This window comes from Drosophila suzukii (genome assembly GCF_043229965.1).
Source record: "Drosophila suzukii chromosome 2 unlocalized genomic scaffold, CBGP_Dsuzu_IsoJpt1.0 scf_2c, whole genome shotgun sequence".
NCBI classification, from domain to species: domain Eukaryota; kingdom Metazoa; phylum Arthropoda; class Insecta; order Diptera; family Drosophilidae; genus Drosophila; species Drosophila suzukii.
Genome location: NW_027255896.1, coordinates 5959895 through 5983272, shown reverse-complemented (window position 1 = coordinate 5983272; position 23378 = coordinate 5959895). Strand labels below are relative to the sequence as shown.

The 23378-nt window shown below is 44.0% G+C and overlaps 1 protein-coding gene across 16 annotated transcripts in view; it reads right to left on the bottom strand.

Annotated features, from left to right (window-relative positions):
- Positions 1-23378, bottom strand: part of rl (Mitogen-activated protein kinase rl) — a 554163-nt gene that overhangs the window by 443019 nt on the left and 87766 nt on the right. For 15 of the 16 annotated variants that reach the window (XR_011605503.1, XR_011605500.1, XR_011605501.1 and 12 more), the window contains exon 4: positions 5330-5440. Coding sequence is in view for 11 of the 16 variants with exons in the window: in XM_070998782.1 (XP_070854883.1) it covers positions 5330-5440 (111 nt within the window). In the remaining 5 variants the exon portion in view is untranslated. Of the gene's footprint in view, positions 1-3081; positions 4375-5329; positions 5441-23378 lie in introns of those variants that run through there. The other variant, XM_070998786.1, reaches the window with a different exon arrangement.

Genomic DNA, 23378 nt, shown 5'->3' with positions numbered 1-23378 from the left:
CCCCATTTGGCGAAGAAAAAAGTGCTCTTCCATCATGACAACGCACCGGCTCACACTTCCGCCCTCGCAAAGGCTAAATTTGTCGAATTGGGCTACGAACTGCTACCCCATCCACCATATTCTCCAGGTTTGAAAAGTCACTCGCTGGACAGAAATTCGCGTCGAATGTGGAGGTCGCCGCCGATACAGAGGCCTATGGATCATGGCTGGGTCAAGTGTATCGAGCTAAAAGGAGATTATGTTAAGAAATAAATCGCCACTTTTCCAAAATTGTTGTTTTTCTTTTGGAGGCATAGTACTTATCGGACCACCCTCGTATTTAGCCTTCTCACAGAGTGGCTATGACGACACCTGGTTGCGATTGAAGGCCAGGTACCAGAACGGAAAAATACTAGTATTCGCCGCCATTGGAAAAATGATTGACCATAAGCCTATAGGCGGCTCCTTGCGCCAACTAAGAGCCTTACATGACACTATCAAAAACTCAATGAGTACTCTTAAAGCCTTGATATCAGCACAGAATCCTGGAATCCAATCCTGTGTTTTACTATAAGAAGAAAATTAGACCAGCAGCCCGAGCTGCTCTGGATAATTCAGCGGATGCACCAATTCCAACGTTATGGAATGTACTGAATGTACTGATAAGCGCTCAACCTACAGCAACACTCCGCCATCAGTCAGTTCACAACGAAGAGAGCTGTAATATTTGTCACCTAGGACCATATCATCTTAGAGCATGTAGCCGTTTCCAGGAAATGGACCCCGAATCGCGGCGCCAGGCCACTATTCAAGTAGGAGCATGCACAAATTGTTTGTCTGCAGCTCATAAGAATTAAAACTGTGGATCACCAGCCACTTATCGAGTCTGCCAGCAACGGCATCATTCAATGTTAGACCAAGGACCGACTAGCAATCCAGTGGCCGGCGCAGCAACCAATGCAGGCTACGACGACGTAGAAGGATATACTCTGCTCGCGACCGCCAAGGTATCATTACAAGGGCCAAACGGTCAACTACAAACATGTCGCGCTGTAATAGATGGTGGATCACAGGTGAATCTTATCTCAAGGAGGATGGCAGATCTGCTATCTCTTAAGGAAATGTCACCGATTGAAATATCTGGAATCGGAGGAAAATATCAACAGCAATTAAATCAACACTAAAACTCTCATCAGTTACATCAGGGCTTGACCCACTAACAGAGGTATTTATTATTCCTACTGTCATTAAAGACCAACCGTCAGTACCGATTGATACCGATCTTAATAAATCAAAAAAATTTTCTCCAACTGTCCCGTGTGCAGTCTCTATCCGCGAGCAACACAGCATAGTGCTAATAAAAAAAGTTGACTCTGTAAATCAGAAAATAAATTCTTGCTGAACAACAAGTGCGGTTGTGCGTGCACCTTCAGTGAGAGATAATCGGTGCGGCAGCATCTTCGGAGTGCAAGAGAGAAAAAGGTTGCCCCATCAGCTACGCTATCGCCGATGAGGCAGCTATTCACTTTTGTCGATAAGGCAGTTTGTCGGTAAAGCAGTGAGTGGTTGCAAGCTAAGCTACAACTTAAACTTAAAGACTAAGTCCGAAAGATACAATTCAAACACAACCGACAAATACACCTAACTTTAATCAAATCAAATTAATAAATACACTTAATAAAGTCATGGGTTCTTCTGCTCCACTCACTTAACGTACCCGCAACAATGCTGGAACTGCTAGCGAACGCATCTCGGATGTAAATTCGCCACAGCTTCTGGAGCTCCTAAAGACTCGCTTCGAGGAACAAACCGAGAAAATTGAGTCGGCCGTTCGGGAAGCTGAACAGCGAATGCTCAGCCGCCTTATGGAACGCTTGGACATAATCGCCGGGGAAGTTCAGCAAATGGATGCTCTTGTCCTGACGTTGGAGCGCTAGGTTGTCGATCTTCGCTCCATGAGGGAACGAATGGGTGAGCGGGTTGAGACGCTGAACCGGGAGGTGGAAAATCGACAAGCATCAGGTGGGAGGTTGGGTGCACTGGAGGCCAGGCTGGGAACGCAATGCAGGGAGACTAGCTCGTGTGATCTGAGGGTTCATGGAGTTCCCTGTGTCGAAGGTGAAGATCTCAGAGCGCTCTATCACAGGCTATGCTTTAATCTCCAGCTGACTCCACCACCAAAAGTCTCCGATATCTTCCGAGCAAGGAAATCACAACAAACACATGTGGATCCAGTAATAATAATTAAAATGCTAAACCCACGCGAAAAGATCAAGCTGCTTGGTCAAGTCGGAACTTAGCATGCAGTTTCTGGCTTTCAATTCAGAAGCGATAATTTATATTTATGAGCAATTGTTAAAAAAGCATTATCTCATCTTTAAAGAGGGTATGCGTATGAAAAGGCATAAAGTCCTTACGGCTGTCTTTACACGACGCGGCCTTGTGCACGTACGCTGCACTCGAATTAAGATAGGTTTAAAATGTGCTGACTGCATTGGCGGGTCAGTGTGCCGTTGAGTCGGTGAGACGGTGAGTAAGTCAGACATAGAATATGCTGATCATCAACTTGGCTATTGATTGATTTGTTGGGTGTGGTCATGTTGAGCACCTTTGGGTACGAACAGCGGTTGGGATATTGAGGGATATGTGAAGGGAGTATTTTATTGTACTGGTTAAGAATTCTGTATTTAAAAGTGGTGGGCAAGTTTTTTATCATTGAATAAGAAATGCGGTCATGACCTGGTGTTCTACTTTTCAGTGTGCTAAGCGCGGAGGAGAATTCTATGAAAGATGTCTTTTTCAATTTTTATCGCTGTTTTGGTAGGGAGGTAGTTTGAGGTTTGATTAAGGAGTTCTTTGAGTCGGAAAGATGCAGAGAAGTTGTGATCGCCGGCTTATTTTGACCAGGTTTGACCAAAAGAGTTAGCGATTTCTTGTGGGTCGATTGTAAAAGTAGGGTTGTAGTGGATGTTTTTCTGGGGGTGTAACACACAAAGTCTTTGATGTTTGCCCATGTTTTATTTGGGTTTAAGTATGAATTCATGACGGAGGTAAATTGTTGTATACTTTTTGTTTTTTGGCTTTTCTGAAGAATCTATTAAATTTTGCATTTGATTTTTTATATTCTATTATGTTATGTGTGTTTAATTCTATGTTGAGTTTTCCTAATTTTTTTATTTTGTTTTTTTTTTTTTTTGAATAGTGACAGCTTGCTGTTCCGTCAGGGAACGGTGCGGGGTTGGGTAGACGTGGAGTTTTACGGAATGGATAGGTGAGCACTTCGAATTAGTATATTTTTGATAATAGCAGCTTCTTGGTTGACATTTAAACTATGGATGCTTTCAGAGTTAAAACTCGTGACTTTTTCCTTGAATATGTTCCAATCTGCATTTTAAGGGTATTACGGTAAATGTTGGGACAATTTGGTTGCGGAATATTGAGATTGGGAAAGTGGTCGCTGCCATGAAGGTCGTATCTATGTGTGTGTATGACTTGTGTGTTGAGAAATGTTTTGGAGATTTATCGTTTAGTAATATGTAATTAGATGTAGTTGGCTGAAGTCCTTGCACCTTTGTCGGATTTTGATGGGCCCCAAGAACGGTGCCACATGTTGAAGTCACCTAGCACTAGGGTTTGGGCGTTCGGCAAATCAAGGACATTTGCCAAGTCGTTTGCGTTAAAGGGTTTAAAGGGGGATATAGGCCGAAATAATGTTAAATTTGGATTTGGACTGTATGAAAACTCCTCCCGCGTCAAAGTTTGAGCTCACGAGATTTCGTTCTGGGGTGTGGAGTTGTGAACTAGAAGGGCGGTGCCTCCAAAACTATTATGGTTATTTTTATATATATATATGTATTCAAATGTTTTTAAAAGTGGCAATGTCGTAAAAAATTTGTATGAAAAAAGAAAAATATGGCTCAAATTCATGTTTCTAAACATATTCAAAAAATCATAAAAAATATAAGCAAAATGATTTTTGAAAAATTCTTTTTGCAGTTAGTAATATTTTTGTTTGAAGAAACTTTTTGCATCCAAAAATTTAAATTTTCAAGTCGAAGAAAAAAGTTTAAGAAGTAGATTTATAAGTAGATTTACACAAATTCGTCCTTTTTAATAAATACTGAAGGGGTTAAGAAATATATTGTATCATTCAAACGGCATTTAAATTACCTTTCCATTGATGCCAAAAGATTACAAGTAAGTTCAAATTATGAGTATATTTAACTTTTGTTTTGTCAAAATACTTATGCCGACCAGTGTATTTTACACATCCCCTTCTCTGCTCCTTAATCCAAAATTTGGCGGTACTTGGAGCAAATTTTCAAATAAAACACACAATCCGATGTCTAGTGAATGTGGAAGAAGATGATTTTAAAGACTCCATTCTATTTTTCTCTGGACAACAGTAAAATAGGAATAGAAAATGATGATTAATAAATATAATAATTTATTTTTTCATATCAATATTCCACTATTTATTTTTTTTTTTTGCATAATTTTGGAAGCGGAAGGGGTTAGCAAAATTTCAAGATTTTAAATTCTAATTTGGTGGCCAAATTTAATTTTTAGGAAAGGAAGCTAGCTTCAGCAAGCCGAATTCTCTATATTCTTGCAGGTAATTCGCGTTAAAGCATTGTATGTACTGAGCTTTCCGATTTTAAGAAAACTAAAAACTAATTACAGATATTTTAAGATAATGATCCGTTTATTTGTTTAGCGAAAACGAAATATAACGGTCCTTGTATTGTTTTGACATTAATTATATGACCGTTCCTATGGCAGCTGTATAATAAAGTCGTACAATTTTTTTATTTTGTATGCCCTTGCAGTGGGTATTATGATTTCAGTCAGGGTATAGAAATAACGAAGCTATAAATAAATTCCATATATGTTTGGTTCGTCAATTTTTTTTTAATTTTATAAAAAAATTCTATATTAATTAAATTATATACCTAAGATTAGAAAACAATATGTCAAAAAAAACCGAAACCTAATTTTTGACCTTTTCTTTAAATTATTTGTCCGATTATTCCTATAGGAGCTATAGGATAAAGTAAGTAAGCAATAGAAAAAGACTTTTGAAAAGGTTTCATCACTATCACCCGTGGAAACTGACGGACGGACATGGGTAGATCGACTCGTATAGTGATAAAGAATATATATACCTTATGGGGTCGGAGACTGCTTTACAAACTTCTGACTTAAATCATTATACATATTGCAAGGGTATAAACATTACGTGAAATATGGCACCAAATTCGATTCTTTAGACAATGCCTGCTGTATATTTCCTAAACGTATACTTACAAGGTATTTAAAACTATAATTGCATATAAGGGTATGTTCTTACCTGTGTTTTCAGTAGTTTATACAAATCAGTCTCCATCAAACACTGTACAATATAGACATCTCTCATTTGATCTATGCTATCAACTCGAAGAATGTCTCGGATATCAATAATCTAAAATAAAATAAATATTTTTAAAATTATTTAAAATTTTTAAAATTTAAATCAAAGTTTGATACGAAAATGTTGTGTTCTTTCATCTATATAAAACTAGTGCCAATTTTTGACTAGCTACATACAAATAACACTTCTATTCAGTTTTTGGTCCAGGCCTATGGGCATTAAATTGAATCTTTTTTTATTGAGACTAGCAATAAATGGATTAAGTCTTAGGTTGTCAAAAAAGTCTTGCGGTATTTTCGCTAGTTGTCGCTGCAAGCGCGTAGTTCTCGTTTTATTCGTCGCATGGGGTCATGCTATACCTTTTTGGAAAGCTCTTTTCACGCGCTAACACGTGTTTGATTGATTGTTGTTTCCTCAAACATGTAGCAAAATAAAGAGGAAATACGGCAAATTTTACAGTACTACTACTACGATAGAGACAAATGCAGTTTATGTTTTCAACGTTTTCGTTTTGGTGTAGAGGTGGTCGAAGATGCTCTGGAAGGCCTGTCGTAAAAATTTTGATAAAATAGCTAAATTGGTCGAAAGAGACCGGTATAGTAGCAGCCATAGCATCGGTCAAGAGCTGAGCATGAGTCATCAAACCGTTATAAACCATTTGAAGAAGCTTGGAGTCACTAAGAAGCTCGATGTATGGGTGTCACACGAATTGACGCAAAAAAACATCTTTGACAGTAACGACGCATGCGAATCGCTTCTGAATCGCAACAAAATCGACCCGTTTTGAAGCGTATGGTGAAAAGTGGGTCACTTACGACAACGTAAGGCGCAAACGATCGTGGTCGAAAAGCGGTGAAGCGGATTAGACGGTGACCAAGCCTGGATTGACGGCCAAGTGATTACCACCTGTATCTGTACATGGCGAACGCGCTTGGTAGTCTGAAGTTGGCCACAAGAGAGTCCTGTGAGAACTGGCTCTCCGAGTTTTTTGCCAATAGGGAAGCGAGCTTCTATAAGAGGAGCATTATGAAGTTGGCATCTCGTTGGGAACGCGTCATCGAACAAAACGCATATTTGACTTGAATCGCATTATTGTAACCTATTTTATGAGCAATTGAAAATTCAATAAAAATACCGCATGACTTTTTTGACATCCTAATATAAACTAGTTAACAGTCATGTAGACTGACTTTAGATCGTTTCGAAGTAGACGCGTTTTTTTCGTGTTTAGGCCGCAAACGGGGGCTTAAGTTTCACTCGTCCACTCCGCTCTCCAACTCTCTCTCCCAATTCAGTTCAAGACACGTTGTGAGGAGTTGAATAACTCCCCACAAATAGAAGCAGCCGCAGATGGCCGGCCGCTTACCAGATACGCGGCGAATTCGCGTAGTAACGGCGCGGCGAGGAGAACGAGAGAGTTTGGAGACCAAGGGTGGAGATCGAGAGAGTTTGGAGACCAACGAAGGAGAGCGAGAGAGTTTGGAGACCAATGAAGGAGAGCGAGAAAGATTAGAGACCAAGGATGGAGATCGAGAGAGAATGGAGACTTCGCGGGCAGAGCAAGAGTGCCGTGTGCAAAAGGGGATAACGGAACTCCACCGGACTTTGGACTCTCCCATGAACTTTGGACCGGGAGAGGAAGTGCCACATCTCGGCAGTGGAGCGGCACACAGGCGTGCCACAAGCATCAGGGGAAACAGCGGGACTGCAGCAGTGGGCGGAGCATCGATTGAAAGCGGTTCGTGAAGGACAAGTGGGTCAACCAGGAGGCACGGACTTTGGACCCAGAGTGGAGAGATCCAGCGGGACGTGCGCAAAAGGGAAATAACGGTTCCCGGAAGCCCTATATAAGGCCGCAGAGCGCTGGCAGCTGGATCAGTCGATCACGAGGAGTCAAACCTTCAAGATCAGTTAAAGTACCAAGTAAACAGTCAGTCAAGCAAATAATCTACGAGGGAGCTACAACCAAGCGAGTCGTCGGAAGCAGCGCCGTGGGAAGCATACAAGGAGCAAGATCGCCACGTCGAGACGTTCGGGTTTAGGACATCAGGAATCTCCGAATTGAGACACAGGTGGCTGAGTTCTGGAAGGCATCACGCGGCTAAGTCAAGGCGTTTGTTTTTTAACTTTGTCACGACCACACCCTGGCGGATCGCCCGGCGGGTCTGTCAGAGACAAGCAAAAGAGTCCTACGCGAAGAGCCGTCAGCTTGGGGAGGAAAGTTGCCTGCGACCCAGCGTACCTTGCCCGACCAGGCAGGACCTGGCGTGACGGACGAGCGGTAGATCGATTTGCAGTTTCAAGAGGCGGCAGCCTGGAAAACCTTGCGATTACCGGAGAAGTTCCCGAGCAGCGACCGCCCAGCTCCCCGAGCGCCAGAACGACGAGATACTGGTCAGAAGACAGCGCAGAGGACATCGACAGCGACACCAGCAGACATTTCCGGCAGCCACGTTACCATCGCCGCGCGGAGCTCATTGGGGAGCGCAGGAGCGTCGCGGACGTCACGCATTAGGGTGAAGCCGGGTGGAACGTTCGTCTGCGCTAGGCGTAAAGCGAAGTGAACCGCTAGACAGCCTCCTGGCGGCAGCCTTGACTGTCAGCGCGAACTGAGCAAGAACCTAGCGGGACCGTCCGGGACAGAGCAAGGGACAGGTATTGCCTCGAAAGGCGTCGGCCTGGAGAGCAAGGCTTGTTCACCCTAGTCTGAGAACGGTGACGCTTCCCTAAGCCCACAAGGCCGAACTCTCTGCGGGTCTAAGGCGCAACAAGCGACCCCGAGGCAACACGTCGGCAAGCAAGCAGAGGCGGACACTACGAGCGTCCCGAGACCCAGGATCCAGAGGAGGAGGAGTCAACGCGTCGAGGAGCCAGAAAGAGGAGCGCCAGCAGCCGGCGGAACCAGAGCCAAGAGATACCGAAGCCAGCCCAGCCACACACCCGCTGTACTAATACCACGAGAATAAATCCCACTGTTACCACTTGAATCCCTTGGTTTTCTCACTGATCTACGGGCAATCACGTCATATAAATTTGGTGGGACGAACGCACAATCTTCTGAGCTAGCCGCACGAATCTCGTAGCGAGCAGAAACACAAAATCAGTTCGTTACAACGTGTTAGAATCCTTGCGAGATTATTTTGGTACTGTGTAAGTTTTTTATGGTAAGCCGCTTTCTGTTTTTTATTTCATCTTTAACCGGCGGTGTGCCGTGATCCCTGTGGATCTTTTCGTTTATGGTGACCCAGTGAATGTTCGCAATATTTTTGATTGTGGGCGCTGGTGCTATTGCTTGCGTTCCCCCAATCCTGGGAATTTGTAGAGCAGAATATTAAGGTCCAGATACAGGCGTGTTCGAGAATTTATAATGCAGTGTAGGATGCTAGCTCTAAGTTTGACATGTACTTTCTTGCATTCAATGTGTTTCCTCCAGGTTAGACGTATGTCGAGGTGGAAGCCGAGATATGTTACATCGTTGGCTTGGGGGATCTCCGTACTATTCTAAGTTAGCGGGGCACGATTGTCTGTTAAGGGTAAACGTTGTATGTTTACACTTTTCATTATTAGTTTGGTTGGTCAGTCTGATAGCCACTTCTCAAATACCACCAGATGATCCTAGTTGAGCTGTTGCTCTAGTTGGGTATCTCTAGGGGCTCAGGATTGCGGTGTCGTCAGCAAATGTGTGTGTGCAAATATCTGCTGTGTACAGGATAAGCAGAGTATGGTCCAGTGTGGAACTCCAGCTTCAATGGTAAACTTTTTGGATGTTGTTGTACTGCATCTCACCGCGAAGACTTTGTGATAGATGTACGAATCAAATAACTTATGAGTGTTTTCTGGCAGTAATGTTTTGATTTTATGCATAAGACCTTCGAGCCAATTCGGTCAAATGCTTGGCAGACATCGAGGAATATCGCGCTACAATGTTCCCGATGTTCAAAGGCTGAACGAATTTTTTATGTTATCCGGTTGACCTGCTCGCTGGTTTCGTGCCTTTCCCGAAGCCCGAATTGATGTGGCAGAACTACATTTTGTGCTCTTAGATATGGTGTTATGCTTTATATGTTTTCTAATAATTTGGACAGCCACGATAATAATCTTATTGGGCTGTTCCATGAGGTAATTGTGTGGTCTTTCCCAGGCTTCGGTATGATTATGACTTTAGACTTTTTCCATTTATTTTGAAAGTACCCAAGTTTTGTGATCCCGTTAAATAGTTTGAATATAAAATCCACCTCACAGCTTGGAATTTCAATTATCATTTTTGGGCTTATGAAGTACCTCCCTGGAGCCGTTTTTGGTTTCAGTTGCTTCCTAATGACATTTACGAGAGTTTATAAAAGTCCGCTCTAGGCATCGAGCTTGTGGGATCAACGTCAGATTTTCTAGTTCTGCTTTTGGGGCACTGGCGTATGTTATATCCTCATTCGAGGGCCAAATTAAAAGCTGGCTGCTTTCCCAAGGAAATTTCTATTCTGGGAGCGTGCAGATTCTTCAGCTCCTTATAGACTGGGCAGCATCTGTATTTTGCGGTATGGTTTTCTCCACAGATAGCACATTAAATAATTTTTGGGTCTTTTTTGCCACCGCAAGCTACGCAGACTGACCGATATCCACAGTTGTTTTCAGTGTGTTTATATTCCTGTCAGTTTGCAGGGGACCGTTCCGCTTATGTGGTTTGTCAAAAGTATTCCTTCTATGCAACAGGAATTGCATTTTATAGATCGGATACACTTCGTTTTTCTTTAAGGCTCTGGTCTTTGGCTCAAATTCGACCTTAAAGACGGTTGCCCCTTTTTCTTTCTTTTGGTTATATTTATAGTTTTGGTGAAAAATTCCTTTTTCTTTCACAGCCTCTATGCCTTTTAACACTACTTGCCAGATCTTCCTGCTCTTGAGCTGATACGTGTAGTAGGGATTTTTAGTCTCATCCAGGTATTTGGTTAGGACGCGGAAGTGATATTCTGTTTTACTTTGAAGCTTTGTTTCGTGAATATTCCCTTTAACAAGAGCAGTAATATTCTTTACTAGGGCATTCGAGTTTTGTTCCCTTAACTTAGTGGGGACTTTGACTTCTTTTGGACCGCTTGTTCAGGTTCGGTTTTAATATTATCGAGATCCGACATTAGGGCAGTTTATTTTCGGTTTATTTCCGACCACTTTAATCGGCGCTGCAGAACTTGGTAAAGCTTCTGAAAACGAGCTGTTGGTGGCGGTGACCGTTGATTTTATTGCAGTTGCTTCGGTTGCAGAAATTAACGAGGTCACTGCGCTCTTGGTTGGTGAGACATGACCAGGGTTGAAAAAAAAGTTTATATTTTGCTTAGTAAGGACACCATGTTAATACAAGCACTCAATTCCCAAAAATATTTAATGTTTGTGAATTAGTAGAAAAAAAAACACCTAAAAAAACATTTTTTTTTAACCTAACAAATTTTGAAAATAATAGAGTTTGAATTTGGTTCACTTACAAAATATATCGCCAATCCGGTTAATGGTTCGGTTCATTATAAATATCTAATTGGGGGCGAAGCCATTAAAAGTAAAATGGGTATTCCGGAGACACAAAATCATTGATACAGATACAGATTGATACAGCTTTTAAAAATCATAATCGATTTAGCGTCGCTTGTGAACGGTTGTGTTTACTCTTGTGCTCTGAATTTTTGTCTATTCTGTGAATTTTTGCGAGTGTTTTGTGTTTGTTTATTAACAAAGCTTAATCTAACCGCTGGGTTAGTGTGTTTAGTGTTTTTTACTAGATCTCCCAGTGATTATAGTTATTTTAACATTTATATTAGATTTGTTAAATCCCCTAGCTTTGTTAGTGTAATTTTTATACTCACTAAACTTGCTAAAACTCTTTGATTCTCACTCTCTCTCCCGCTCTATATTACAACTGTAACTTAAACTCTCTCTAAACATGACCAGGGTTGAAAAAAAAGTTTATATTTTGCTTAGTAAGGACACCATGTTAATACAAGCACTCAATTCCCAAAAATATTTAATGTTTGTGAATTAGTAGAAAAAAAACACCTAAAAAAACATTTTTTTTTTAACCTAACAAATTTTGAAAATAATAGTTAGAGTTTGAATTTGGTTCACTTACAAAATATATCGCCAATCCGGTTAATGGTTCGGTTCATTATAAATATCTAATTGGGGGCGAAGCCATTAAAAGTAAAATGGGTATTCCGGAGACACAAAATCATTGATACAGATACAGATTGATACAGCCTTTAAAAATCATAATCGATTTAGCGTCGCTTGTGAACGGTTGTGTTTACTCTTGTGCTCTGAATTTTTGTCTATTCTGTGAATTTTTGCGAGTGTTTTGTGTTTGTTTATTAACAAAGCTTAGTCTAACCGCTGGGTTAGTGTGTTTTGTGTTTTTTTTCTAGATCTCCCAGTGATTATAGTTATTTTAACATTTATATTAGATTTGTTAAATCTCCAAGCTTTGTTAGTGTAATTTTTATACTCACTAAACTTGCTAAAACTCTTTGATTCTCACTCTCTCTCCCGCTCTATATTACAACTGTAACTTAAACTCTCTCTAAACCTGCCAAATTTCTGGTAGACTTTTGGTGTGCTATTCTCTTGTCTCTCTCTCTCTCTCTCTCTCTTGCTTGCTTTACATTTGCAACTGTTCCTGCGTAAAGTTGTCAGTGTCCCACAAGCAACGCTCAATCTATAGAAGATTTACTCTCTCGTGCTCTCTTACATTTAAATTAATACGCGATCTCGCGCTCTTATTTTTTTTTCGTGTTTTGTGCCTTTGCGGTTTTGGAATTTGATCCCAGTGCCAAATTTACTCGAGGTATTTTTCATATATTATTCTATTTTATTTAATCTCCTTAAAATGGCTCTTGTCTGCTCTAAGAAAAATTGTACTCTTTCGTCTTCAACTAAAGACCCTTTTATTTTCTGCTGGCTCTGCGAGTCGATAATGCACGTTAAATGCGCAGGATTTACTGGTAGAGTCAAAGACTTTATTGATCAGAATTCAAGGAAATGGTTGTTGAGATGAGCGGCTTTATGAAGCAGACTCGAGACAGCCTTTTGAATCTCTCTGGTGCTTTTAAACAGCTCAATGAGGGGTTCAATTCCGTTTGTGCCCAATTTAATAATAAAAAATTACTAACTGAGTCACCTAAACGTAAAAAAACCAGCTTAGCGGCAGTTAATACGGTCACGATATCCACCCCAAATCCGAACTTGGTGGCTGCAGCAGTCTCTGTTGACACTGTGGTAAGTGAACCTACTGCGCCTATGGATACAGCTGTTTCAGGTGAAGTTACTGCTTCTCGAAGTCGGGTGGTAAAAAAACCTTCAGTGCCGGCTACGGTGCCGACCGTATTTATAGGTACAGAAGTTACCGTTTCTGGCTCTCAGCTTAGTGAGGTGCAATCTGCTGCTGGGGGACGTAAGAAATTATCAGTTGTTCCACATAGAAAACAATTATTTGTTTAGAGATTCACTCCAGATACCACATCTGAGGATGTTTTGGAATTTATTCGTGAAAAATTCCCATCCGAGAATATTTCAGTTGAACAATTTAGATTTTCATATGCTCGTAGTATATCGTCTTTTAAAATATTAGCTCCGCCTGATGTGTTTAAGGTACTACTTTCTGAAAGCTTTTGGCTTAATGATGATTTAGTAATAAAAGAATTTGTTCCCAATAAACCGAGAACAAATAACAGACCTTCCACTGCGCCAAAAAACTAAAAAGTTTATTTTTAGCTTATCAAAATGTTAGGGGACTAAATATGAAGCTACCCAAGCTTTATGCTGACTCCTCTGCATTTACTGCTGATATTTTGGCTTTTACGGAAACTTGGCTGAAACCAGAGATATCTGACAATGAAGTTCTGTCAAACAATTTTAATGTCTATAGGACCGATCGCTCCTCACGTAGGGGAGGCGGTGTGCTGATTGCCGTTAGCACTAGCCTAACTTCCGAAAGAATTCACTCTGATACTCCTAATGAAATTGAATTTGTTAGTGTGAAAGTTTCCTTGCAATCATTCTCAATATTTGTTACATGCTCCTATATTCCACCTGGCTCTGATTTAATAATTTATGAGCACCACCTGTCTGCGATAAAATCTGTTCTATCCCTTCTTTCTAACAGTGACCTTTTGATTTATTTGGGTGACTTTAATCTCCCTGGTATTTCTTGGTCTCCTCCTGAGTCAGTCACTAGTCGCTATACCTCTATCCGCCCATGATTTTGTAGATGGTCTTCTAGAATTATCGTTACAGCAAGTAAGCTTTATACGGAATTCATTAAATAGACAACTAGATCTTGTGTTTGTTTCAGACCCGTCTGAAGTCACGGTATCTAGAATTGACGCTCTTGTTGTACCTGAAGACCGATATCATCCAACAATGGAATTGACAATCTGCCTCCCATGCGTTGATACCCTCTCTCCTTTAGTTTCTCAAACTAAAGTGAGATGTTTCCGAAAATGTAACTTTAAAAAACTTAACGACATGATTTCTCAATATAATTGGACAGAATTGTACAATTGTATGGATATTGAAAGCGCCACTGAACACTTCTATATAGTGTTAAATACCTTTTTAAATGAATGCGTTCCTGATAGGTTTCCTTCAAAGACAAACAGGCCACCTTGGTTTACCAATGCGCTTCAAAGACTTAAAAACCTTAAGACAAACACTTATAAAAAGTATAAGAAATCGGGTAAGCCATCTGATTTTTCGAAATATGTGGTGGCTCGATCGGATTTTAATGTTCTTAATAGTCATTGCTATTCTATGTATTTAAGTCGATGTAAATTTGAATTTTCAAATGATCCGAAGCAGTTTTATAACTTTGTCAATGCCAAGCGTAAGTCGTCAGCATTGCCTTCATCGGTACGTTTTAACTCAATGGAGGCATCGACGGATTCTGAAATTGCTGATTTATTTGCCGAGTTTTTCCAAACTACTTATAGTTCGGCTGCTTGGTCAAATTCTAACTACCCTAATCCCTTAAATAAGGCAAATTGTATCTTTACCCCTGAAATTACGGAAATTTCTCTCGTAAGAGACTTAGAAAAAACAACGCCAACTTATTCTCCCGGTCCTGATGGACTCCCCGGGTGTGTGCTTAAGTTTTGTGCGTCAACCATATGTAAACCGATTCTTAAACTTTTTAATTTGTCTATTTCATCGTCAGTTTTTCCTACTATCTGGAAGGACTCTTTTATCATTCCACTTCACAAAAAGGGTGCGAAGGCGGATGCCCAGAATTACAGAGGTATTTCTAAATTGTCGGCAATTCCTAAAGCATTTGAACGTATTATTACTTCTCATTTGCAACATTTATGTTCCTCGCTAATATCACCGTGTCAGCATGGTTTTGTTAAGCGAAGATCGACTACCACCAACCTTCTGGAATTGTCATCTATTGTAATAAATGGATTTAAGAATAAAATGCAGACTGACGTTATATACACTGATTTCAGTAAGGCCTTTGACTCTGTCAACCACTCTCTTCTCTTATTCAAATTAAATCAGCTTGGGTTTCCATGTAATCTATTAACTTGGATTTCAAGTTATTTGAATGGCAGGACTCAGAGGGTTATATTCAAGAACGCTGCCTCAAAACTGATCTATGTGACATCTGGAGTGCCTCAGGGTAGTCATTTGGGCCCTTTGCTGTTTACTTTGTTTATTAACGATCTTCCCTCTATCATAACACACTCTCGTGTACTAATGTATGCTGATGATGTTAAGCTTTGTTTATCACATAATGATATAGCGTCGGGTTTCAACTTACAGTCAGATATTGATTGTTTTCAGGGATGGTGGGAGTATAACCTTTTAAATTTGAACTGCCTTAAATGCAACGTTATGACTTTTCATAGAGGTACTCCTACTTTTGTTAGTTACTCTCTTCAAAATACGCCACTCGACCGTATATATTCAGTTAATGACTTAGGCGTTCTTCTGGACCCAAAACATAAATTTGACTGCCACATAATGTCCACTGTCAGCAAGGTCATGAGTGTTCTTGGGTTTATAAAGCGTTGGTCAAAAGAATTTGATGACCCTTATACAACCAAATTATTATTTACCTCCCTTGTCCGTCCTATTTTGGAATATTGTTCTTCGGTTTGGAGTCCACAATACCAAGTGCATATTGACCGTATTGAGTCGGTACAAAAAAAATTTCTTCTTTTTGCCCTTCGTAGTTTGAACTGGGATCAAAACATAAGGCTACCTTCCTATCAGAGTAGATTACTATTGCTTAATTTACCTACCCTTGCAAATCGTAGAACAATGCTTGGTACTATTTTTATGCAAAATCTTATAAGAGGTGATATTGATTCTGTAGAACTTGTAAACCGCCTAACTTTCAATGTTCCCGTTAGACTGACACGAAATTATTATCCCCTAAATTTGCCACGATGTACATCTAATTTTTGTCTGCACGAGCCCTTTCGCGTTCTATGTAATAATTATAACAACCTCTATCATTTAATTTGCACTTCAACTTCTATCCCGGTATTAAAAACTAATATTTTAACTCATTTGCTTCATTCTTAGATGCTTCTTTTATTTTCATTTGTGTCCCGTCTCTATTTGTTTTTTGTATCTTCCTCGCGAACTCGTATTTTTTGCCCAAATTGATAAAAGGGCCCCGCGCGTAACAAGCACGTGCTTGGTGTCGTTGGGCCACTTGTTTGTACTGCTCGTAGTGCATCAACGTCCATCATATATAATACTTTGGGAAAAAAAATGGAACAAATCAAATTAATTTTTTTTAAAGAAAAAAAAATCAATACAGACAGGTTTTCGCTCTCTATTAATGTCTGTAAGTTTAATACTTTTCAATACAAGAAACATCGAATAATTATGAAACTTTAATTTTAGTGAAGAAAAATTTTCTGTAAGACTTTGTTTAGAATCTGTAGTTTAGAGGCTAGGCCATGCAAAAACATTTAAGTTTAAACCGAATGGGCACACGCCTCAGCAATCTGCAAAAATTATAAATTGATTAGAAGGAAAAGCACAGCTTATCCTCGAATTACACTGACGAGCAAAACTGTAACACGAGTTCAATACTCCAACTTCAAAGGTCTGTATCTTCTTTTTAATTTATGCACGCTAAAAATCTTTGTCTTGTTTTGTTGGTACTACGTTTCTAGAAAACTGTAAGCCATTTGATAATAGGAGTTAAAAATGCTAGAGCCTATGTATAGGGCAGCATATATTAAGACAGAGGAGATGCTCTCTCTCGAGAACCTGAAAACGGGGGTTAAAAAGAGAGTTGCCTGCGAGCAACGAGTTAGTTCTAACCGAGAGTGCAAATAAAGAAGACGTGAAACGAGAAACTAAGTGCGAACTTAATCCTGATACAATCTCTGATGTCAGATAACGTAAAAAAAATCTATAATAACTTACATACAGAACTTTAACAAAATGTGAAATGGATATGCAAATTAGTGACGTGTCTGTGACTCAATTAAAACGGTGGCTGGAACTCCTTAATTTGCCGACAACTGGATCCAAAGCCGAACTTTTTCCGCGAGCTAGCAGTGTTCCGCCGGAAAGTCGGGGAGTCGTCCCGCAAGTCGATCAGGAAGTCGTAGAAATTGTAGACACGGTGACTACAGACTCGGAGGGCGAAAATATTGAGTCACAAGGTCCGAAGGAGCCGATTTGTGGCTTTAAAACCATGGACAAGTTGCGCTTGAAAATCGAGAAGGCCCAGAAATTTCTAGAATTTCTGCACCATCAAGTCGACAGCGTTAGTTCAGCCAGTGGCGCCAAAAGCAACAGCTCGCAGAATTTTACGAAGTCGTAGGGCGGCCCAAGCAAGGGTTCGGAGAATTTAAAGAACGCGCGTGAACGAGATGGTGGGCCAGCAGCGGTTCGGAAAATTCCGAGATCGAGCAAGAACGAGATGACAAGGCAAGCAGCGGTTCGGAGAATTCCGAGAACGGGCAAGAACGAGATGGCATGGCAAGCAACAGTTTGGAGAATTCGGAGAACAGGCGAGAGCGAGTTGGCGAGCGAAGCAGCGGTTCTACAAACATGGTACAAGGAAATTTGACCTATCGGACACCCAGCGAAGAGTGTTGCTGATCAGCAAACTAAAAGGCAGCGCTTTGGAGTGGATGCATGCGGATCCCTCTCGTTTTGTTAAACCAACGAGTGAGTTGCTGCAGGAATTACAACTTGCTTTTGGTGATAACGAGTCGAAGCGCGTCTGTGGCAACCGAGATGTCAACATGGAGGAGGACGAGCTACTGGATGGACTTATTGTTGGCACTCCGACGATTAATTTACGCACGCAGGCCAAGTTACAGCGCTTTGAGAATCGTGGGAGGATGCTTAGAGCTTTCGCTGACATAATGCTGCCAACAAGGGCTGCTGGGAGCAACAAGATGCAGTCTTCGCAATCCGATCCGGCGAGCAAGAAGACGCGTTGCTACAACTGCAACGGGAAGGGGCATTGGGCTAGAGAGTGCGCCAAATTGAAGAGAACACCAGGGACGTTCTACGGACGTGGAGCTGCCGATCATTTCATCAACGGATGTCTTCAAAATAAGAAGCAAGATGTCAATAATTATGTAAGGTTGTTTAAAATTTTTTGTTTTGAAAACTTTAACCTAATCAAACATTCGGTTGTGGCGAGAAATATTAAATTAGAACCACAAAATGAGACTTACTTTGGATTAAACAAAAGCTTATTGAAAAGCGAAGGAAAAATATTATGTTTTAAAACAAAAAAAAAATTTTTTTTGATTTATATGTTGTGGCCGATGGATCTATGGGTTGTGATATTGTGCTGGGTAGAGATTTTATGAGATTTATTAGATGAATATATTAAGGATGGCATTATTCAAGCTAAAAGATCGGAGTATGCCTCTCCGATTGTATTAGTTTAAAAAAAATCGTGAGATCTTAGACTGTGCAAAGATTTTAGACGCTTAAATTAGTGGGAAAATCAGTATTTACGAAATTAGATCTTAAAAATGGTTACTTTCATGTGTTTGTTAACAAAGAGTCGGTAAAATACACATCGTTTACTACGCCGTTGGGGCAATTTGAGTTTTTACGTATGCCAATAGGACTTAAGACTTCTCCACAAGTATTTCAAAGATTCGTCAACGATATATTTTCGGATATTATAAGACAGGACAAGGTTTTTGTGTATATGGACGACATTTTGGTCGCCAGTAGGAATATAGAAGAACACTTCGAAGTATTAGCAGAAGTATTTAAAAGGTTAGTGGAAAATATGTTAGAATTGAGAAGACAAATGCAAATTTTTACAAGACAAGGTCAAATATTTGGGGTTTTTGATTTCATGCGATGGAATCAAAGCTGATGATATGGGTTTAAAAGCCATACAACATTTTTTGGGTCTCTGCTCTTACTGATTTTTATTGTCTGCTCGCTACGAGATTCGTGCGGCTAGCTCAGTATATTGTGTGTTCGTCCCACCAAATTTATATTAACGTGACCGCCCAGTAGCTCAGTGAGAAAGCACAGAATTCACGGGTTCGTATTGGGTTTTATTGCGGGTATATTACTACAAGTGTCTTAGTCGCTTGGTTGGCTTTGACTCGTTGCTTGTGACCTTCGGTGCTTCCGACGGTCCTGGATGACTCTACGACCTCTCGCCTTGATGACTCGGTGCTCCAGTCCTGTAGCTCCCTGAAGATACTCGCAGCTCCCTGAAGATCCTCGCCGCTCCCTGAAGATCCTCGCAGCTCCCTGAAGATCCTCGCAGCTCCCTGAAGATGCTCGCTCGCGGTTCACTTCTCACGCGTGACTTGGTGACTGCTGGTAACGACTCGGACTCGCGAGGGGTATCGGCCGTACGGGCTTAGGGAAGCGTCACCGTTCTCAGACTAGGGTGAACAGAAGCTGCGCTCTCCAGGATCGCTCCTTTCGACACACCGCCGCCTGTCCCTTGCTCTGTCCCGGATGGTCCCACTGGGGTTTCTGCTCAGCCCGCGCGGACAGTCAAGGCGGTAACGCCAGGAAGCTGCCTCGCGCCTTACTTCGCTTCCACGCCTAGTGTAAACGAACGTTCCACCCTAGCCTCACCCTTTTGCCTTTTGTCCGGGACGTTTCCGTGTGGCTTTTGGTACTCGGGGTTCGGGCACGCCGCTCCGGGACCTCGCAAGTCGAATCCGTAGGGCTCTCCTGGATAATTCCACTCGAGACCGTACCGATCGACCGCTCTCCCTTCTGGCTTGTTATACTCGTGGTTCGGGCACGCCGCTCCGGACCTCGCAAGTCGAATCCGTAGGACTCTCCTGGACAATTCCACTCGAGACCTTACCGATCGACCGCTCTCCCTTCTGGCTTGTTATACTCTTTCCAGACGTAACGCCAGGACTTTGTGGACAGGGTTAATCGACCGCCTTGACCTAGCCGTGTGATGCCCTCTGGATCTCAGCTACTTGCGTCTCAATTCGGAGATTCCTGGTATCCCAATCCCGAACGTCTCGACGTAGCAATCTCGCTCCTTGTAGGCTCCCACGGCGCTGCTTCTCTGGCGACTCGACTTGCTGCTGCTCCCTTGTAGATTATCTGGTTGTTTGATTGTTCACTTTGGTATCTGAGTGATCTTGACGGTTTGACTCCTTGTGATCGACTGATCCAGCTGCCAGCGCTCTGCGGCCTTATATAGGGCATCCGGGAACCGTTATTTCCCTTTTGCGCACGGCCCGCTGGATCTCTCCACTCTGGGTCCAAAGTCCGTGCCTCCTGGATGACCCACTTGTCGTTCCCGTACCGCTTCCAATCGATGCTCCGCCCACTGCTGCCATCCCGCTGATTCCCGTGATGCTTGTGGCACGCCTGTGTGCCGCTCCACCGCCGAGATGTGGCACTTCCCCTCCCGGTCCAAAGTTCACGGGAGAGTCCAAAGTCCGGTGGAGTCCCGTTACCCGCTTATGCACACGGCACTCTTGCCTTGCCCGCGAAGTCTCAACTCTCTCTCGATCTCCATTTGCTTCGCTGCAGGTAGGTATTTTGGTGTCGCTTGGCTGCTTTCTGTATTAACCCAATATTGATTTCAGGATGCCGGAGCTGCCATGTATGCCCCTTACTTCTGGCCCCTGTTTCAGCCGCGTTTCCCGTTCTATGCCGGTTTTTCAAACTCTGTTTTTCGTTTTATTCAAATTTATTGCCGCTCCTCGAACACTCTCGTGCCCGCCAGCCCCAACCGGACGCGGAACGCGCGCCCCTCTCGCCATACGCGCACGCTGCGCCTGCCGCCCATGATGCGAGCCTCCTCTACCACCGGTGCCTCCGCGATCCCTTCGGGCCACTCATGCTCCGCGATCTCTCGCCATCGCTGGCCCTCCGGCGCCGACACCGTCCGCGACAATTTCGGCCGTGCCACCACCTCGGATACTTCGGGCGCCGAGTGCTGCCGCTTGAGCGGAGGACGGCCGTTTTCCACGGGCTCAGGCCACACCCAGGGTCCTCGCTCCAGAGGCTCCGCGGTTAGTGTCGCGCTCCCGGTAGACATTGGCGTCGATGGCCCTGTCCTTGGCGTCGTTGGTCCGGTGCTCGGCGTCGGTGGTGCCCACTGCTCCGGTCTGCCACGGGTCCTGGGGTCCAGCGGGCTCACCCGGGGACCACATTCTTCCCAGATCCGGGGTTCTTCCGTCGCTGCCGTCTCCTCCGCGGGTCCCTCCGGCCAGGTCCAGACAACCGTCTGCTGTCGCCACCTTACCCCTTCGACCACGAACGTCCGGGTGCTGTGGCTCACGTGGGCCGCCGGTATGTCTGTCCGGATGTGTTGCTGCTGCGGTGGTGGCTGCTGCTGCGGTGGTGGCTGCTGCTGTGGTGGCTGCTGCTGCGGTGGTGGCTGCTGCTGCGGTGGCTGCTGCTGAGGTGGTGGCTGCTGCTGTGGTGGCTGCTGCTGCGGTGGTGGCTGCTGCTGCGGTGGCTGCTGCTGCTGCGGTGGCTGCTGCTGCGGTGGTGGCTGCTGCTGCGGTGGCTGCTGCTGCTGCGGTGGCTGCTGCTGCGGTGGCTGCTGCTGCGGTGGTGGCTGCTGCTGCGGTGGCTGCTGCTGCTGCGGTGGCTGCTGCTCGTGCCTCGGCGTGGGCGGTCGCGCTGGCGTCCACTGTGGTGACCCCTCGTACCGCGGTGTGGGCGGGATTTCGGGCAGCCACCGCGGAGGCGAGGGCGCCCAATCATCTGCCACTTCTTGCGGCGGGGTGCAGGGTTCGGGCGCATACCTCGGCGTAGGTGGGTACCCCGGGTTTTCCCACAGCTGCGTCTCCTCCTCCTCGGCCATCCGTAGTTGGGCCTGCCACTCCGGCGTCTCCTCCATCTCCTTCAACCGCCGCTCCTCGTCTCGCCTTCGCGCCTCGCACTTGTGCCGGAACTCCCACGTAGCCGCTGCAACAGCCTCGGCATGGCTAACGGGAGCCGGCTGGTCCGGGGGCGGTTCTTCACTGGCCCACTCCACCTGCGCCGCGCCAGTCGGCCCGGTTGAGCGCCTTGCGAAGCCGCCATCGCCGTTGCTCCACCCGCGGGTCCTCCACCAACTCGACGTCGCTGTCGGAGCTGATCACCGGATCGGGGACGCCCCGCCCGGAGATCCGCCGCGAGGTTCGGGTAAACCGGGCTGCCGACCAACCTTGCCCCGGGCTAGATCCTCCGGACGGCTGGTGGGCAGCCATCATCCTGCGCGCTTCGCTCCTCGTCACACGTGTGCTCATTATGCTCGTTGATTTTGATTGTGCAGCTGGAGCCTGGGCTCCCTTTGACGACACCTCGGTTCCGAGCCTTCCTCTTTGCTCAATCCCGCTATTTCCATCGGCCTCTCCTTCTTACTACCCAGATCTACGGTACAGCTCTCTGCTCTGTGCCGTCTTCCCCCTTCCTTCGGCAGACTTTTGATGCATGTTTTTTCTTTTCCTCCGATCAGTCCCAATCGAGACCTTAGACGCTCTGGTTCTAGATGCCCTGTAGTATCCTTGGAGGTATCCTTGGAATTTGTTCGTAGTATCCTTTGGGAATCCTTGCAGGTATCCTTGGACTCTTTCCGTAGTACCCTTTGGGAATCATTGGACGTATCCTTTGACTCCTTTCGTAGTATCCTTTGGGCATCCTTGGGGGTATCCTTGGACTCCTTTCGTAGTATCCTTTGGGCATCCTTGGAGGTATCCTTGGGATCCTTTCGTAGTGTCCTTTGGTCATCCTTGGAGGTATCCTTGGACTCCCTTCGTAGTATCCTTTGGCCATCCTTGGAGGTATCCTTGGGATCCTTTCGTAGTATCCTTTGGTACTCCTTGGAGGTATCCTTGGACTCCTTTCGTAGTATCCTTCGGGCATCCTTGGACTCCTTTCGTAGTATCCTTTGGGCATCCTTGTAGGTATCCTTGGGATCCTTTCGTATTATCCTTTGGTCATCCTTGGAGGTATCCTTGGACTTTTAATGTTGTTTTGCATCTGTTGTGTCTGCTTGCTGTAGCCGCTCGCTTGTGTTTTCCGTTTGTTGCTGTTTCAGCTCGCTTACGTGGATGGTCCGCTCTTTCTTTGTGTTTATGTGTCGTATTTTGCAGATTACTGGTGACGCAAAACCTATGACTTGGTAAGGTCCGTCGTATCTTGGGGCCAATTTTGCTGCGAACCCCTCGGCCGCTTTTGATAAATGGTGTTCCTTGGCCCACACGACGTCACCCACCTTTGGCGTCCATTGCCTCCTCCTTAGGTTATAATGCCTAGCCTGGTCCTGGGATGCTTTCTCCAGGTTCCGCCTTACAATCTCGAAGATTTCCCTGAGTTTGTTAGCATTCTCTTCCGGGGTCTCTGTCGGTCGTCCGGTCCCTACGGTTTCTCTGTCGTATAGGGCGCTCGGTAGTCTTGGTTCTCTGCCTTGGGTAATGAACGACGGTGTGTAACCTGTGGATTCTGAAACGCTCGTGTTAACTGCCAGCATGATTTCTGGCCATTTTTCGTCCCAGTCTCTTTGGTTCTGCCCTGCGAACTGCGC